Source organism: Nomascus leucogenys, chromosome 3 (genome assembly GCF_006542625.1).
Source record: "Nomascus leucogenys isolate Asia chromosome 3, Asia_NLE_v1, whole genome shotgun sequence".
NCBI lineage: Eukaryota > Metazoa > Chordata > Mammalia > Primates > Hylobatidae > Nomascus > Nomascus leucogenys.
In genome coordinates, this window is record NC_044383.1 from 32,640,458 (window position 1) to 32,659,095 (window position 18,638).

General features: G+C 52.9%; 1 protein-coding gene across 5 annotated transcripts; it reads right to left on the bottom strand.

The window, feature by feature from the left end:
* Positions 1-9,595: 9,595 nt before the first annotated feature.
* SFXN3 (sideroflexin 3) lies at positions 9,596-18,590 on the bottom strand. Of its 5 annotated transcripts, none has more exons than XM_030808224.1 (12): positions 18,263-18,590; positions 17,311-17,483; positions 15,983-16,146; positions 15,217-15,340; positions 14,738-14,895; positions 14,278-14,353; positions 14,031-14,116; positions 13,636-13,763; positions 13,409-13,458; positions 12,146-12,195; positions 11,618-11,665; positions 9,596-11,351 (listed from the first exon to the last, which is right to left on the bottom strand). In XM_030808224.1, exons 3-12 carry the CDS (start codon positions 16,141-16,143, stop codon positions 11,255-11,257), a joined length of 978 nt encoding a protein of 325 aa, XP_030664084.1. In that variant the 5' UTR covers positions 16,144-16,146; positions 17,311-17,483; positions 18,263-18,590; the 3' UTR covers positions 9,596-11,254. The 5 variants fall into 5 exon arrangements, 2 of the variants coding, with proteins under 2 accessions (XP_030664084.1, XP_030664088.1); XM_030808228.1 differs by having other exon boundaries at positions 9,599-11,351; positions 14,738-14,836; positions 15,170-15,340; positions 18,263-18,557; XR_004028985.1 differs by having other exon boundaries at positions 12,146-13,458.
* Between the last annotated feature and the right edge of the window lie 48 nt (positions 18,591-18,638).

The window sequence follows — 18,638 nt, forward strand, 5'->3', positions numbered from 1 at the left end:
CTCGCTTTGTTGCCCAGGCTAGAGTGCAACGGCGCGATCTCGGCTCACGGCAACCTCCGCCTCCCGGGTTCAAGCGATTCTCCTGCCTCAGCCTCTCGAGTAACTAGGATCACAGACATGTGCCTGCCACAACACCCGGCTAAATTTTGTATTTTTAGTAGAGACGGGGTTTCACCATGTTGGCCAGGATGGTCTCGAACTCCTGACCTCAGATGATCCTCCCGCCTCAGTTCTCAGATGATCCTTCCCGCCTCCCAAAATTCTGGGATTACAGGCGTGAGCCACCGATCCCGGCCCAAATTTCTTCTGATGGTGGGGAGGGCGGGAAACCAGAGACAGTTCACCTCTCTCCAAGATTGGAGAAAGAGGACTTCTGTGGTTTTACATCCAAGGAAGGGAAACCGGAGTTGAGACATAATTGAAAGAATTTGCCCCTGTTGACACACAGTACAGGGCACCCCTGGGCCCCGAACTCCTTACCTCCCAGGAGAGGTTGAGTTCTGGGTCACCATCATCGCCAAAGAAAGAGATTCCTAGGACAACCCCACAAGCTCCCCAAAGCCCAGCAACTTCAGAAGTCAGAAGGGGCTTCCTTAGGGTCCCTGATGGTGTGATCTTTGTAGAAAAATCACAGTGTCAAAGAGGAAAGTTTTCATCCTGGCTTTGCTTCTAACTGGCTGCGTGACCTCCTGCAAGTCACTCTGCCTCTCCAGGCCACAGAGTCCTCAAAAGAATGGGTCCAGAAGAGCCCCAAGGCTCCAGTCCAAGTGCCTAGTTCCCTGCTGGCAGGCACTGGGGATGAGGCTGTGTGCTCTGCTCCACCTGCCTCAGGAGCTCATGGTCCCAAGGGGGAGAAGACGCTGAACTGACATCATGGAAATCAGTGTTACAATTATAATAGGAGTCAGGAGAAAGAGTGCAGGTGCTGTGAGGAAGTTTAAGCAGCCAGGAGGCTTGCACACGAAGCAGATATTCCAATAAACACACAGGGGACAAGCCTGTTGCCCACTCATTCATTCAACACACAATTACTGAATGCACATCGGAGCCCCTGGTGAGCAAAACTACGGTGTCTTCCCCCTGAAACCCACAGTCCAGTGAGGGAGACAGACATCAATGAGATAATCGCCCGATAATTGCCGCACAAATAAAGGCAAAAGCACAAATATGGTAGGTATGCTGAAAAGTATGACGGGGCGCACGGAGAGAGAATGAGAGAACTGAATTGAGGGAGGGCGGGGGCCAAGGAAGCCTGTCCGAAAAAGCGATGGTCAGCCATCATTTAAGGTTGGAAGTCCTTAAATCGAGGCAGCAGGAAAGCTGGAGGAGTCCCCTGGAGAGAGCGAGCCCTTCCCCGAAGTGCCAAGATTTGCCTTCGAGCACGCCCAGGTCGGCGACGCAGCAGAGAACACTGACGCTCGTAATCCATTGCTGGACTCACCTGAGAGCCTCAGGTGCGCGGGAGAGTGGTAGGGGGAGCAGAAAGGAAGGCGGAGTGGAGGGACAGCAGCGGCAGGTGGTGCGCCCAGCCCGCGCCGGGTTGGCTCGCGCGAAGCGAGAGCCGCCGCAGCAATATCTGGGCTCATCTCCCTGCCCCGGAGCCGGGCAACTATTAATCTTGGTTGACGGTTTCTAATGTCCTGGTTGGGAGGCGGGGAGTGCGGCCCAGTCCGCCCTAAAGGTAGAAGTGGTTAATGGGCCTCTTCATCACCGCCAGGAGCCGGTCCCTGGCGGAGCGAGAGGGGCGCTGCAGCAGGTGAGCTGCGGGGCTGGCGGAGGCCCTTAATGAAGCTGCCCGGGCTGGGGCGGACGGAGAGGGAAGCTGGGGGAGGGAGGCGGTTCCAGGGGTGAGAGGTAGGTTCGTCCTCCCCGACAGCCCAGCTTTGGGTGTGTGGAGTGGGGGAGCTCACCTGGGCGCCCTTTACCTGAGGGGGCCTTCTGAAAGCGGAGTGCTGGGGTAGGATGCTGACTTAGGCCTGCCTAGATATGGATCTTTTCCAAGGTGACGGGAGTTGGGCGGGATTGGGGTAGGAAGGGGGGGGGTGTCCGAGAACCCGGGTCGTCCTGCAATAAGCGAGGACCAGACACAAAGTGGGTGCTCCGAACTGTTTGCTGACCTGCAAGGCCTGTGCCTCACGTGTGCAGGGGAGAGATGTTAGGGTCAAGTGAGAATTTCGGGACCTCCGGACCCCAGTGATCAAGAGCGTCCTGTCTTTTCACAGCCGCTCCCCTTCCTTCTCTGTGACTCAGTTTCCCCTCTGAGGCGGGTTTTCAAGCTCCCCAGCCCTCCATCTCCCAATCCCGTCCCCTCCTCCAGCATACGCTATCGGGATCTGTCCCTAACCCCGTCCTCTCAATGCAGTCACCACCACCCTCGCCCCCATCCTGGCCCAGACTGCTGGGAAAGAAGAGGTGGTCCCACCCAGCCGCGTTGGCGCCACTCCATGGCCCTCCGCTGGGACCCGCTGCCTCCCGGAGACCGGGCTTCTCTGCGGGTTTGGCTGTCTCTCGTTCGCTGTCAGCTTCTCTCCCGCCCTCTCCCGCCTCCAGCCGCATCAGAAATATATTGTATTCTCACCTAATCCTGTTCAATTACAGCATAATAAAACACATAATAAAAACCTAATTCATTTTTTCTCCTGCGCCCCCTATCTCCCAGCATGTTCTTGCTCGGGATTAAAAATTTGTCTTCATGTTTGTGGCACGCAGTCCCAACGCCTCCACATATTTAATGTATGAGCTGGGGACCTGCGGGCTCTGCGGTCTTTGAGCCCGGACGGCGCCTGCCAGTCACCTGAGGATGCCGGCAGGAAAGAGGGAGGGGTGTGGACCTGCGTGGAGCCCCAGCGGTGCCCACTCCCCTCCTTCTCCTGGATGAGGCGCTTGAAGGCCCCGAGGTCTCCAGTGGCGGGGAGAGATAGCACATCCTTCCCGTCCAGCAGACCCACGGTAGCTTCCCGTAGTCATAGCTTGGAGCAGGTCCTTGGGGATCGAGTTTGGGGAAAGAGACTCGGCCTACATGGTGCCGCTCGGCGGGAGATACAGAGCATAGCCACAAAGAGGGGCCGCTCGGTCCTCAGCCTCCATTCCCTCCTCTGTCTCTGACCTTCTGAGATGGCTTGGCCTGGCCTGGCCAGTGAAGCTCTGCCTTCCCTGCCTGGACCACCATGCCCAGTCCCGATGGGTTCCCTAACACCCTCTGATCATATTGTGAACAACCTTGAACTGCTGAAATAAGGTTAGAACTTCCCACCAATAAGGGAAAATTTCCTGCAAAGTCACAGTACCTGGTGGGTTTACAGAGGGCAGGTCTGAGACCCAAATACAGCCCAGTGATATTCCTTTGTTTTCTTTTCTTTCTCTTTCTCTCCCTTCTTTCTCTTTCTCTTTCTTTCTCTCTCTATTTCTTTCCTTTTTCTTTCTTTTGACAGGCTCTCACTCTCTTGTCCAGGCTGGAGTGCAATGACATAATCACAGCTCACTGTAACCTCGAACTCCTGGGTTCAAGTGATTCTCCTGCCTCGGCCTCCTGTGTAACTACGATTACAGGCACATGCCACCACACCCAGATAGTTAAAAAAAATTTTTTTTTTAGAGATGGGGTCTTGATATGTTCCCCAGGCTGGTCTTGAATTCCTGGGTTCGAACCATCCTCCTACCTTGGCCTCCGAAAGTGTTGGGATTACAAGTGTGAGCCACCATGCTCGGCCTGTATTCCTTCATTTCTTCCTTCATTTATTTAGGACAGAAGTTCTCAAACTTTCTACATCCACAGAACCCTTAGTTTTTCAGTAATTTTTTTCACAGCACCTTAAGTCAAAAGAAATAGCTAACAGCTGGGCGTGGTGGCTCACGCCTATAATCCCAGCACTTTGGGAGGCCGAGGCAGGTGGATCACTTGGAGCCAGGAGTTCAAGACCAGCCAGGCCAACATGGTGAAACCCTAAAAATACATTTTTTTTTCTGCTAAAAATACAAAAATTAGCCGGGCATGTTGGTGGGTGCCTGTGGTTCCAGGTACTTGGGAAGCTGAGGCAGGAGAATCACTTGAGCCTGGGAGGTGGAGGTGAGGTTGCACCACCGCACTCCATCCTGGGCAGCAGAGCAAAACTCCGTCAAAAAAAAAAGAGAGAGAGAAGGAGAGGGAGAGGAGCGGGGGGGGGTGGGGGGGGAGGAGAGGGATAAGCTAACAGTTTTCTTTAAGTACCTAGGTCCAAACAACTTAAGTATTGACATCCTAACAATTTTGTAGCTGTCTAAAAAACTAATATACATAAATTGGAAGAAAAAATATTTTTATTTCATTCTTAACCCCAATTGCTTACCAATGGGATGCATGTGCCTGTTGGGTTCTGTGTAACTTCTCAGGACTTGGAATCACCTTGGACACTGTCATCCTCATTTCCTGTTCCACATTGACTTTTGTGTAGTTCTTTGTATTACAGCAACCACCAAAAGCCCAGTGATGCTGGGTGTGGTGGCTCACACCTGTAATCCCAGCACTTTGGGAGGCCGAGGCGGGCGGATCACCTGAGGTTGGGAGTTTGAGACTAGCCTGACCAACATAGAGAAACCCCTTCTCTACTAAAAATAAAAATTAGCCAGACGTCGTGGCATACGCCTGTAATCCCAGCTACTCGAGAGGCGGAGGCAGGAGAATTGCTTGAACCTGGGAGGCAGAGGTTGTGGTGAGCCAAGATCGCACCATTGCACTCCAGCCTGGGCAACAAGAGTGAGACTCCATCTCAAAGGAAAAAAAAAGAGAGAGAGAGAAAGAGAGAGAGAAAGAAAAGATCATTAGCAGTGATAAACAAATCCAGCAAGATGAACCAGACTCAGAAGACTTGAGAATTTAGAAAGTAATGCTGCCAGGTAGAGTGCAGGGTGATGTTTTACCTGACACCATCACTGACCAGCATCACCATCCCACCCCACTGTGCCTTGGTGCCTTGGAAATAAGGTCATGAAAATGAAATCCTATATCACTAAGGCCAAGCAACACAGCTGTGGGACCACTCTAGGAACTGGACAACAGTATGGTGAAGTTGTCTCCCTTCCAGCCTGCCTTAAGCCATACCAACTTGGTGCCAGCCCCAAGAAGCTGCAGATGTGAAGGGTAGGTCAGCCCCACAGGGAACTGCCAAAGGAAATAGGCATTGGCTTGTGCTGGGAAACAGATAAACAACAGACTTGGAGAGAGTGGCTCTGATTACATATGAGACACTCTCTCCAACACCCCATTCTCTGCATTGGAAACTCCTGGAGAGACGAGAAGAGGGAGGGAGGAGCTGAGCTCTTCCTTCGTCTTGCTGACTATAATAACTAGGGGGCAAGCTTCACTTCCTCAGGGGATTTTTCAAGCCATGTTACCCCCAAGATTCTGATATGACTCCCTGGGAGGACATCCTTCCCCATCCTCCAGGCTGAAAATCACTAAAGCTGTAAGCCATCGTTTGTTTTGAAGGTGTCACATTTTTATGTTTGTTGAGGTATAAAACAGATTGAGAACCACTGTTTTGTGACCTTACCTGAGATCAATACAGGGGTGGGATTTAGGGCACATTTGGATTCCTCATTCATTTATTCAGCAAATAAGTATTGAATACCTACTGTGGATCAGGCACTATTGTAGATGCTATGGGCATGTAAAAGTAAATATATGAATTGGTGTTTAATGGGTATATAGTTTCAGATTTGCAAGAGAAAGTTCTGGAGCCTGTTTCACAACAATGTGAAAATATATATATATGGCCGGGCGCGGTGGCTCAGGCTTGTAATCCCAGCACTTTGGGAGGCCGAGGCAGGCGGATCATGAGGTCAGGAGATTGAGACCACGTTGAAACCCCATCTCTACTAAAAATACAAAAAAAAAAAAAAAAAAATTAGCCGGGTGTGGTGGCGGGCGCCTGTAGTCCCAGCTACTCGGAGAGGCTGAGGCAGGAGAATGGCATGAACCCGGGAGGCGGAGCTTGCAGTGAGCTGAGATTGTGCCACTGCACTCCAGCCTGGGCGACAGAGCAAGACTCCGTCTAAAAAAATATATATATACATATATATGTGTGTGTGTGTGTGTGTATATATAAATATATATATATATATATATATATAATTTTTTTTTTTGAGACAGCGTCTCCCTACATTGCCCAGGCTGGTCTCAAACTCCTGGGCTCAAGGGATCCTCCTGCCTTGGCCTCCCAAAATGCTAGGATGACAGGCGTGAGCCACCACACCCAGCCAACAATGTGAATACAGTTAACATTATTGTACACTTAAAAATGGCTAAGATGGTACATTTCATGTTATGTGTTTTTTACTACAATTTTAAAGTGAAGATATGGTGCCTGCCCTCAGTGGGGCTTTCATTTAAACTGGAAAGAAACATCTGTATAAGGCCAGTAATACATGTTGTAGTAAATACCAATCAGGGTGATGCCCAGTTCACAGCAATTGCCCTTCTTTGGTTACAGCCTCAACGTCAGAGGTAAACCTGAATGTCCAATGTCCTTGCCTGTTGACCCTGACCCCTGGCCACCTGCTAGGGGTACACAACTGATCTAAGCTGCTCCAGTTTTTGAAACTTGGAGAAAGCAGAGGTAATTCTGTTATAAAATGTTCTTAAGGGTTTTCTTTTGCACAGATTTCTGTACCTCACTCCCCAGATGGGGTTATGTTACATAGATTTTCCGGTAAAAGTATTAGGTTGGTGCAAAAGTGATTGCGGTTTTTGGCACTACAAGGCCTCTTTTCAAGGGGATTGCCATGTCCATAAACTCCAGCTGCTGACACCCCCAAAGTTGGCTTTGTCCTTTCCAGCCCTGTTGTTCACCTCCATCTCTGGGTATGAAAACTATAGCAGAATCCTTCCAATATCTCCCCCTATTTACTGAAGCTAGCCACAATTATTTTCTGTTGGTTTCAACAAAATAATCTCAAAACCCAAACCAAAGTGTTCCTTTTGGGAAATAAAAATTGTCATTTGATGAGGACTTGCTGGTGATAGAGGAGGGGAGGTCGGAAGGAAAATAACATAGCTGGTTAATTTATAGGTTAACATAGCAAACTCTTGCCCCATAAGCAAGCACTTCAGCCTGAAGGAGCTTCTTGTTTCTTTATTAAAGGCACGGGGTTATTTTCCTACTGGATGTGTTGGATGTGGGGTTGTGTGTGTAGTCCAAGCTATGCAAGGTTCCTCCTGCCTTCTCCAGGTCGTTATTTAGTTGCAAACATTGCTGGTCTGAGAAGATAGGAAGGAGGAAGCTATGGGAGGCTGTGGCCTGGAGCTGAGTCTGCCTTTGTCTGGCAGCCTGAGCTGGAACTGGAGCCTAGGAGAGCCCCAGTGAGGGAAAAGATGTGTATACAAGAAGAGAGAAGGGAGCATCTTAGGAAACCCCCTTTTGGGGATAATACAGCTGAATCCAGATTCCTCCACAATTCCTAGCAAACGGTTGTCCTTCATGCCTTTCGGGCACGCGCGGTCTCCCTGCAGGTGAGAGGGTAGCTTCTCTGCTCACCCAACCGCCCATTTCTACCCAGCGCCGGCCACAGAGCCACAATTAAGAGTTCAGCAAACGTTTCCTGGACTGTTAGGCGCAAGGGTGGAGAGAGGGAAACGAGGACTGCGCCGAAGAAAGAGCCAACAGCGTCAAAGGCAGCTGAAAAAAAAAATCCGGGCTTGGGATCCAGGAGGTGACTCCTCGCGTGATTCCTCGAAAACCTCGCGGATTTCTGGGCAGGAAGTCAAAGGGCTGGCGCTAGGGAATTCGTGGGTTTCGAAACTGGAAAGGAGGGAGGGGGACTTGGTGGATTTAACGGCGCAGGATCGAGGTCAGCGGGAAAGCGGATCTGAGATGTAGCTTCCAGGCTCCCACCCGGAAGGTGAGCGAGAATCGGGGCCTGAGGCTCTAAAGCCGTTGCTTGGGAAACGGGAAGGAGGCGGAGCCGAGCCTAGCTTTGACTGACAGGGACCACAGCAGGGGCGGGACTCTGCTTCTGACTGTTCCCAGAGGGTGGTGGCTTACCTTTGACCGCGAGAGACCGGGGGCGGGGCTTGAAATGGACAAGCTTCACTGGGAGGAAATGGGGCTTGGCTCTGACCTGCAGGGCATCAGACCTAGCAGGACTAGGCCAGAGTCTGGCATAGCCCCACAGTGCCAGAGTTGAAGCTGGCCCTGATTACCTGTCCTTAGGAAGCCGGTGTCCTTGGTTCCGGTGATCCTGGAAAGGAGCAGTATATCCCTACTTGACCACCTCCCTGTGGCCAGGCTAAATTTAAAACATGGGCAGGGAGAGAGGGAAGGTTGTGGTCTTTCCGGTCTTCATAATAGGCAGGATGGGGGCTCTGGAGCAAATGAGGCCAGGCAAGGGGAAGAAGTTGGGAGGGAAGGCCAAGAACACCAATTCAGGCTTCCAGAGAAAGTTCCTAAAGTCTGAGTTCTGGGAGGAAGACAGGAGGCCCACCCAAGAATGGGGCAGAGCACTTTCTAGTGAAAAACGTGCTGCCCCTCAGCCCAAATGCTGACTTCTGAGGAAATTTCCAAGTATACGGAGGCAGTTTGGAAGGTATAATTGGCTAAGATTTGTCCCTAGAGAGCCTGTGATGTGCCCTATAGCTAACTCTTTGGATGTGTTTGAGAAACTGGTGTGGAATTAGAAAGGAAAGATGACAGAGAAGCCCACTAGTGCCCTGGCCAATCTTTTCTCTGACATGGTTTAGTGTTATCTGTGGAGCACAGATAATTCTGTTATAAAATGTTCTAAGGGTTTTGTTTTGCAGAGATTTCTGTACCTCACTCCCCAGACGGGGTTATGTTACATAGATTTTCCAGTAAAAGTATTAGGTTGGTGCAAAAGTGATTGCAGTTTTTGGCAATTCAAGGCCTCTTTTCAAGGGGATTGCCAAAGGCCAAAAGTGTAACTGCAGAAAGAGCTCTAAGAGTTGACTAAGGATTCTAGTGGGCTTGGTGATTGACAGGACAGGATGAAATTAAAACTGGTTATCTAGGCCGGGCACGGTGGCTCACGCCTGTAATCCCAGCACTTTGGGAGGCCAAGGCAGGTGGATGGCTTGAGCCCAGGAATTGGAGACCAGCCTGGGCAACATGGCAAAAACCATCTCTACAAAAAAATACAGAAAATTAGCTGGGTGCAGTGGCACGTGCCTGTAGTCTCAGCTACTTGGTAGGCTGAGGCAGGCGGATCAATTGAACTGGTGAGGTCGAGGCTGCAGTGAGCTGTGATCCGTGATCGTGCCACTGCACTCCAGCCTGGGTGATAAGAGTGAAACCCTGTATCAAAAAAAAAAAAAAAAAAAAAAAAAAACAGAAAGAAAGAAAAGAAAAGAAAAAAGAAAGAAAGGAAAAGAAAAAAGAAGGTGAAAGCATCTACATTCCCCCTCTATCTTAGTACATACTTGGGGTGCCAGAGGGAGGACTGATTTTCTAATCTCAGAGCTCCCTCTGCTGGGGTCTGAGGCTCCCTACACAAGGGGAGGAATGAGACAAGACCTGGACTTGGGGAGAGTCCTGGGAGAGACGGAAGGCTGCAGGCAGGGGACTCTTTCTGGGCCCTCAGGACATGGAATCAAGTGAAGACCAAGAAGTAGACAAGTTTGCAGTTTATTGAGTAATGGCTGGCTTCATAGATATTATCACTGGGGGTGGTTGATGGGGGGAACAGGAAAATGCTCTCAGAGGTTCCCACTGAAGCCTTTTCATCTGCCCTGCCCCACCCACCACTGAAGCCAGAGGTCATGGGAGTTGGGATCTAACTACACTCTGTGAACTTACCACCACCCATTCCATCCAAGCCCATATTTTATTTGGACTAGCCATTAATGCCCGGGCCCTTCCTTTTCCAGGGGGTGGGAGGGTGGATGTGGGGACAGGACCAACACTCAAGAAAGAAAAGAGGTTAAGGTGGGGGTTTTGCTGAATGTCTAAGAAATGTCAGTGGAACAGGCTGGGTGTGGTGGCTCATGCCTGTAATCCCAGTGCTTTGGGAGGCCAAGGCAGGTGGATCACCTGAGGTCAGGAGTTTGAGACTAGCCTGGCCAACATGGTGAAACCCCATCTCTGCTAAAAATACAAAACTAGCAAGATGTGGTAGCGTGCACCTGTAATCCCAGCTACTTGGGAGACTGAGGCAAGAGAATCACTTGAACCCAGGAGGCAGAGGTTGCAGTGAGCCAAGATTGCACCATTGCACTCCAGCTTGGGCAAAATAGTGAAACTCCGTCAAAAAAAAAAAAAAAATCAATGGAGCACAAAATTCCCTGTCTTCATATTGTACATTCGGGTCCTAGCTGCCCTTGAGGATGTCCTAGTTACACCCTGTCTGATACCTGTGGAGTTTAAGCACCATTCCTACAGCTGTGTCCCTTGGGAGGGGGTGCAGTGGGAGCTCTTAAAGGGGAATGCTTGCTCTGCCTCTGTGGCTTTTTGTTTGGGAAACGGAGTTGGGATTGGAGGATTTAGATTTGAGGTCATGATGGCAGAGCACACCAGGAACTCTCAAGGCTGTGCCTGAAGATGCCCATGCTGCCGAGTAGGGTGGTGGGGGAGACAGCGAGGGCAGTACAGGACACAGGCACTCCTTTGTCTGGTAGAGAGGAGGAGGGGAAATGGAGCTATTCCAGGATACAAGGGATGGCAATGAGGGATGCATAAGTCACCTGCCTCCCTTGTCCCAATATGTTCTCCTCTGCCAGCCCAGTCAGCTTGGGGAGCTAGGTATCAGAAACCTGAAGGATTCAGCCCGCTTTGTCCTACTAGTGTCTATAAGTCTCTGTCCTGAGATCCTGGGGCTCCTCCTATGTCTAGAAGGGATGAGGTGCCATCAAAAATAACTTGGCTGGTATAACAGTTTAGAGAAGGAAGTCCCACCTGTAGCCTGGCTGGCAGGCAGGTGGACATGAGGCTGAGAAGGGAAGCCAGATGTCAGAACGTACTAGGCTAGCATGCCTGCTCCTAGCTTTCAGGACCCAATGTACACATACACATGTGTATCATGTATGTATAGGCATGGACACTCAAGCACAGGAGGGAGGGGTTATGTGCTCTGATCTTTGAAACCAGAGGAGGGAGGAAAAGCCTTATGGGGGTACCTCCCCCACCCTAATAGGTTGCTACCCTCAATGGCCATCTGCCCACCAAGGCCGCTGCCCAGTGCTAGGCAGATAGCCAAGTGGCAGGGGTGATATGACTCCACTAAAGCAGCAGCCCAAGGAAGTGAGGGAGGGGACAGAGGCTGACCCTCCTCAAAGCCCCTTGTTGTAGTAGACCACTTCAGCACTGGGGTTTTGCTCATGGATCTGAGCTCTCAGCTCTGGTTCCAGCTTGCTCACGTGTATGGAGCTGCAATAGAACAGCACAGGCCAGTTAACGTCCCCTGAATCCAACCCCACTCAGGCCCAGGGATTGCCATCCCACCTCCTCCCAGGCTGAAGAATCCTTTCCTTCTACTGCCAGAAGGACTGGCTCACTGTCATTCCCCCACTCCCAGAATCAGTGGAGTGCCTGCTAGGCCTCCTCCTGAACACACCGGAAGACCCTAGGTCAGCTGGTCCAGAGATGCAGAGTCCGATCCAGAGTCCCCCACCCAGCCCAGGGACAGCACTTACCTCTTCTGGGGGAATAGTGCACAGCACAGGGGCGTCGCAAATACCAGGCTAGGGGAGACGAGTGTTGGAAAGGTTTGTAAAGCTTTGGCCTTAGGGTGTTCCCTCCCTGCACCCCACCCCATCCTTGGAGATGGGCCCTATGGGTGGAGATTGATAAAAGCTGAAAGGACCTTTTAGGAATAGTAAACCCAACCTGGACATCAGGTTCTGAGGAAAGACAGCCCCACAGCCAGTAAGTGGCAGAATCAGGAATTAAAGGGGCATGAATCTCCTGGATGGCACCAAAAGGTACATTTGCATGGTTTCCTCTTATAGATGAAGACTGGAACCCCCTCACTAAGCTCTTGACCTTCAAGGACAGGGACCACCCCCTAACACACAAAGTAGACCCTATAGGTGTTCCAAACACACACCCACTGAGTGTATGAATGGGTGATGTCTATAAACATCTTAAAGACAATCCATACCCACCCATATCCACCATGGACAAGGCACTCCCACACCCCAGCTAACTCCTTGCACACTTACCAGAAGCCCACCAGTCCCACCTGCAGGGGCGCTCCCAGCCAGGGGCGGCGCTGTGGAGAGACAGAAAGACAATAGAACGGCTTGTGTCCCCTGCCTCACTGTCACCCCATTTCACCCACCATAGCTCTATCCCATCAGCCTTGCCTTGGATCCCTTAGACCTGTGGCCCTTTTCTTTATCCCAAGGCGATGACAGGGCTGGGACCTCCAGATCGCACCCTTCAGTTCTAGCCAGGCCTGTCTGCTGATCACCCTCCCTGGCATCCCATGACCTCTCACCTCTCAGAATTGGTTGCCATGGTACTCCCTGGCCCCTTTTTTTCTTCCCTCACTTCCTCCAGGAGCTGATTTCTTCAGGAAACCTGTGAACCTCCACTTACCTCTTCCCATCCCAGTGGCATGAATCTGACCCTTTGCAAGCACATCTCTTCCTCGGCACTCTTCTCAATTTGCTCTGGCCACAGGGACCACCAACCTGTCCCTCAGATGTGCAAGCCCCTCCTGCTGCAGTGCCCTTGCACTGACTGTTTTCTGCACCCCAAATACTCTTCTCCACGTTATTTGGCTCTCTCCTCATCCTTTGGGGCTTTAAAGACCCCTTCTCTGACCATCCTATCTAAACAGCTCTCCCCCATGAATCTCAATTACACTACCCCCACTGCTTTCCTACAAAGCACATATTACACTTTCTAAGAATGTATTTATTGGGTGCCTCCTTGTTTCTTGGTTTCTGCATCAGACTATAAACTTCATGAGGACAGGGGCCATAACCATCTTGTTCAGTGCCGTCTCCTCAGCCCTAAAACATGCCTGGTGCGTGGCACTCAATACATTTGTGAATAAATGATTCTGTGAATGAGCCAGAGCTTGTTCCTGTGCTTTGCTTTTGTGTCCTGTTCATGTCTGTGTGTGTGTGTTCACCCGTGTGTACCTCTCAGTATGGAGGCACTAGGGGGTAAAAGAATGAGCATGAGATCAAGCATGACTATGACAGTCCCCTTCTGTGTGTGTCAGAAGCTTCTGGAGTAACACTGATGAAGTTGGTTTCCTTCCCTTGTCCTCTCCTTCTGCCCCCGCAGGGTTCCTTCACCCCAGCCCAGTTCATTCTCGCTGAATGAATGAAGGTGGAGGAGGCGGTGCAGGGGTCAGGAGAAGGGCTGGCAAGTCTTAGAGACTCAAGCGAGGCTGGAGAGAGGGTTGGAGCCTGGTCACTTCTTCTCCCAGCCATCACCCATTCCAGGACAGGAGAGGTAGAGTCGCCTACCTTCAGGAAGTCTTTCTTCTCCAGAGTGTCCATGATCAGTGGGGGGATGGCTGTGGGGAGAGCAGGGCCAAGAAGGAGAGCATTAGTAGTGGAATTAAAGTCAGGAACTGTGAAGGGTGACCCCCTCAAAGCTCCTCCCTCTCTCTCCACAGTCCTCCAAAGTCCCTGAGAACTGCACCTACTTCTCTCAGAGTCTCCTGTGCCCCACCCAGACACTCCCGCCTTACCCATGGCAGGAATCGCCATGCAGATTCTTGAAATCACCACCTGGAAGATTCCCTGCTTGGCTGCAGTCACCGAGTAGCCAAGCCTCTGACCTGCCTCATCAGCCACCGGGATGCCCACCTGCAGCTCTCTGCAAGGGAGGGGGGTTGGGGTCAGATCACAGGCCCCGGATCCCGCCTGCAATGCCCAAATGAGCAGCAGCTCCTCAGGGTCCCCTCACACACCCCAGGCTCAAAGGCTGGTTCTCCCACCTGAGGATCCCAGGGTCAGACTGAGCCAGGGCCCAGCAGCTCATGTCTGGGGAGGGAGACGGATGTCCCCATTCTGAGGTGGTCTGCGTGGCTGGACAGTGTGCTACATTCTGGGCATGCACGTGCCAGGAGCCAGGGTCACTCACCTCTGCCTCATCAGGGGGATGTTGATGCAGTTGGCAGCTGCCACCGCTGCAAAGGGCACAAATCTGCCAACCAAGGGGGGCAGGTGCTGGGGAGGAAGGGTGTTGTTCAGTGGCCCTGAGGGCCATGGGGTGGTGAGGGGCTCTGGGGAGATATAGGGGGCATATAGGTCAGGACTGGAGGCGTGATGAAGAAGAAGGAGGCAGATAGAGGATGAATGGGGGGGTCAGGGGAGTGAGGGGCTTTTACCTTGGTGAGGGATTTGAGTCCCAGGGCCGTGGCCACAGCTCCAGTGGTGGCACTCACATAGGCTGTCCCCAGCTGCCTGTGGGTGGAAAAGCCAGGTCACGGGGAGAGGTGACAAGTCCAGCAGGTGGCCCTTTCCTTTAGGGATATGCCAAGTCCTCAATACATGAGGCGTAAAAGGGGAAGCTCCTTGCAGAAGAAGCCCTCCCTCCATCTCCAGCGTAAACTTGTCTGGAAGCCCCAATTGCACCCTGTGAAGAGGGGTGGGTCCCCTACAGCATACATAAGAGGACCTCATGCCTTCAGTTAGGCAGGGTAAGTTGGGGTGGGGCAGGCTGAGGAGAGGGCGCTGAGCACTGGCTGCATGGACCACAGGGAACTGGAGAGAAAGGAGAGGGCACTGCAGGCTGGGAGGAGAGGGTCAGATGGGACAGTGCAGCTGCTGCTGGGGGCTGGCTCTCACCTCACGGTGATGGGAGTGTCACCACTGCGGTTGGAGTAGTTAACAATGGCATTGAAGGACTGATTCACCCACTGCCAGAACACCACAGTTGGGGTCTTCCTGAGGGAACAAAGACACTCACTTCTGCCCCGTCTACAGTGGCCCTCATCTTTAGACCCCTGTAATGAAACCAAAGGTTATTCCCCAAGCCTAAGAAAGGACCCAGTTGATGGCCCTAGAACCTGCTCTGGTAACCCCTATGTACCCCCACTCCCATTTATACAAACACACCTACTGTCTCTGGGGTGAGACACCTCCTGAGGCTGAATTCTGAGGAATGAGAGGGATTCTAACAGAATCTTTCACTCACCCAATTGGCCCAGACAAGAAGCACCTAGTCAAGCCGTGCTCTAGTTTAGGGCACTGAAGAAGGGGATGTGGGACAAGACCTGCCTGTAGAAGGTGAGCATGCAGCCAGTGATTGTCATGTTCATGGGCACCTGGGCTGACATGCGGCCAATCAGGACCACCTTCTCCCCTGTGTCCGGATGGAAGGCGGAGTCATACACATACTTGGCCCTCCACAGCTGGTCTTCGGTGATCCCTGGGGTCACCACGCCGGCCCTGCAGAAGTTGGCAAGGAGCAGACAGGCTATGCCGGGGGGGCAGATCTGCCCTCACAGGCCCCACCTGCCCAGCCCAGGGTAACTCTGGACAGAGAACCAGGAACTTCAGCCCCCTGTCTCAGCATAAGGGAGCTCCTTGTCTTTGGGAGAGGGCCAAAGTTTCCCAGAAGTGGAGGCTCCTATTTCTATCTCCCTTACAGCCACACAAAGAGGGGTACCCTTCTGTTTCTGCCAAAATGCTGGGTCTTGGGTGATGGTGGTTTCCAGTGGGTCAAAAATGGCTGCGAGCATTGCAAGAGTTTTTCCTCCCAAAGATAAGGGGAATTCCCTCCTATCTTCCTGGGACTCCACTTTGAGCACCTCTATCCTTGCAGAGGGTAACCCCACAATGGGACAGGTCCCTGTAGAGGTTTGTGATGCATAGAGCAGCCCCTCCCGTAAATATCAATGCCATCTTCTCAACCCAAATGCCCTAAAATCCTTTGGGTTAAAGCTCTGTGATGCTAACAGAGGGGGCTAGAGAGTGAGGGGATTGAGGGACAGGGTCACTGTCAAGCTTGAGGAGGCAGGTTCAAAACATACTATATTAATCGCAGAAAATGAGATCCTGGCACACAGGGTCAGATTGGGGGGTGGTCACCTGTAGTTCTGCACAATGTTCCGAGAAGCTTCCAGCTGTGCCCCAGACAGCAGCAGATTTCGAGGATCAGTAACAGTGAAAAAGTGCCGGGCTCTGCCCAGGAAAGTACTTTGGTCCCAGCGAGGTTCCTGGATGTTGATGTCTAAAGGCAATTCACCCATTTTCTGCAGGACAGAGACAAGGGTCAGAGCAGGAGTCCAAGGGTCCAAGGGCTCCAGCTAGGGGAAATCTTTGGTGCCCCTGCCCTGGCCCCTAAGCTTATCATCAGTCCGTTCAAGAGCTCAGTGTGACTAGACAGGTAAGCAAGGATGTGGGGAGGAGCTGTTTTCTGGGCAATGTCCCAGCCCGGGGACCTGCAGCCACTGGAGGAGGGGGAGGGGAAGACCAGAAACAGGAAAACAGACCTCCTTGTGCTCTATCCTGGTACAGATTTTCATGAGTGAGGATTTACATGTATGTGGTTGACACATAAGCAGCAACAAACATCCCAGCCACGTGTGCTGCAGATGCACAAGAATATATAATATATTTATTACACACCCATGCTCAGGTGAGCTTTAGGCCCCAGCTGCCATGAGACCTGGATACAAACCCTCTAGGCTGTTTTGGAAAATGACACAAGACATCCCACACTCCAGTCCCTGACTGGAGGAGAGCAAGGCCTTACTGGCCACCCAGGGCATATCTGTTCCAGATCTCAATCAGGGGACTCTGATGTCAGCCATGTGTGTGCCATGTGGGCACGCACAAGTCCCTCTACAGACCCATTTTCTCCAACTCACACTGAATGACCCCAGGTTCTCCCTGGTCCCTGGCCAGGCAGGGCTGGCACAGACACTCATCCACCTCTCTCTGGGCCACCTGCCTCCGGATAAGAGCAGGATTCAGTGGCTGCTCCCTCCACCCAGCACAGAGAGGAAAGCCTGGTGCAGCCATCTGGCTGAGTTGGGCAGAATCCTACAGAATGACTAATCCTCTCCAGCCACACTTCCTCCCGCAGAGGCAGACACGCCCTCCCCTCACACTCACATACCCACACACAAAGACACAATCATGCACTCCCTACCCAGACATACTGACAGGGTGGAGGTGTCCTGTATACACCGGCTCACAAACACCTTTACAGGCGCACACTGTGCCCATCTGCAGACACTTGAATGTGTGACTACACACAGCCCCACCCTGACATTCCTTCCCCCAACCTCCCTTGTGCCCTGTGGACCTCCATACAGCCGAAGATACTGACTGCACCAGGACAATTTCAAGGCAGGCTTCCTTCACTGACCCCCATTCTCGAACCCCGCCCGCCAGAGAGAGCGAGCACTTACGCTTTCCAGAGCTCTCTGAAGCTCTCAGAACCGCCTTCCTTCCTCTCTGCCTCCGCTGTCGCCGCCGGGCCCTCCCAGCCATCACGCGGGACGTCACGCGTGACGCCGACCAGCAGGGAGGGGCAGGAGCTTCCCGGCCGCGCCCACCCAGTGGGCACCGGGATTGGCAGAACCTGGGGGAGGTGGGTGTCATTCGAGGCGATGCCCCCAGCCTGGGCCACCGGGACTAGACCCTAAGCTGCTTCCCAGAGCCAATCCCACCTCGGGGATCAGTTCTGGCCCCCTCCCCGGCCAGAGGGGGGAGGGGCTGGAGCCGCGGGGGCTGTTCCCTTTGTTTACAGTCCCCTGGCGGGCCTCAGCAGACCCCCAGCCCTGCAGCAAGCGGTCTAGGTGCCCAGAGAGAAAGCCTAGGGCGCAGGTGGGCGGTGTGGAGGGGCGGTCCTCTGCTGGCGCGCCGGGAGGGACTCGGGTTACCGCCTGGCTTGTTTACTTGATGGCTGCCTTGGCAATGGCCTCTGGCTTGCTTGCCCCCCTGGGCTCCTACCCCAGTATCCACAAGCTCGTCTTGTAGCAGCGCGGCATTCGCATCACTTCACAGCCCTCTTCCTGTCGTGCCTGTGCCCCTTCTATGTCCCCAGCCCTCTCCTTGCTCCCCCTCTGTAACCCCTAGCTCCATTGTGTCCCTGGTCTCCTTACGCTCCCAACCCCTAGCCCTGCACCCCAGACCGTAGCCCCACCCCTGGGATGTGGAGGGGCAGACGACCCCAGGAACCTCGCGGTCTGCATCGGAGCAAATGCATCAGAAGGATACTTAGGATTCTTCCCGTCCTGGGACCAGCTGCCCCACCCTGCGAGCATTCCAGAACTGGGTAGCCACAGACACCTTCTGACAGAGGAGGAGGATGCAAGTGAAGAAGGCACCCCCTCCTCCACGCACATACTCACAACTCACCCAGACACCACACAGAGCACGCGTGCAGCAAACTCAGGCTCACGTCCCGCTCTGCCCCGTGACGTCCCCCCACGGAGGCCTCAAGGGTGCCCACGGAGGGGTGGCAATTCCAGGAGCCCCGGTAGCTGGCTCGGCTCAGAGAAGAGGTGGTTCGAGCGGGAGGGGAACAAGCCGAGACCCAAGCCCTAAATTTGTGGAATGAGCTAGGGCGTCAGAACCAGAACTGGGGTGGGTAAAGAACTCCGCTGACCCGCACCAGGGCGTTCGGCTGTCCCGGGCGCCCAAGGGAGGTGCCGGAATAGAATGACTGGCGGCCCTACCAGCCAATGGGAGCCCGGGGCGGTGCAGGCCAGCCCAATTCCCGCAGCCTCCGCGG

Bases quoted from the DNA above. Each gene is read 5' to 3' on its own strand.
- SFXN3 (XM_030808224.1), bottom strand. From the start codon at position 16,143: ATGGGTGAATTGCCTTTAGACATCAACATCCAGGAACCTCGCTGGGAC. The intron at 14,354-14,737 runs GTGAGAGCCAGC...TTCCACCCACAG, and splicing joins GACACTCCCATCACCGTGAG to GCAGCTGGGGACAGCCTATG. The intron at 13,764-14,030 runs GTGAGTGACCCT...CCTCCCTTGCAG, and splicing joins ATCCCCCTGATGAGGCAGAG to AGAGCTGCAGGTGGGCATCC.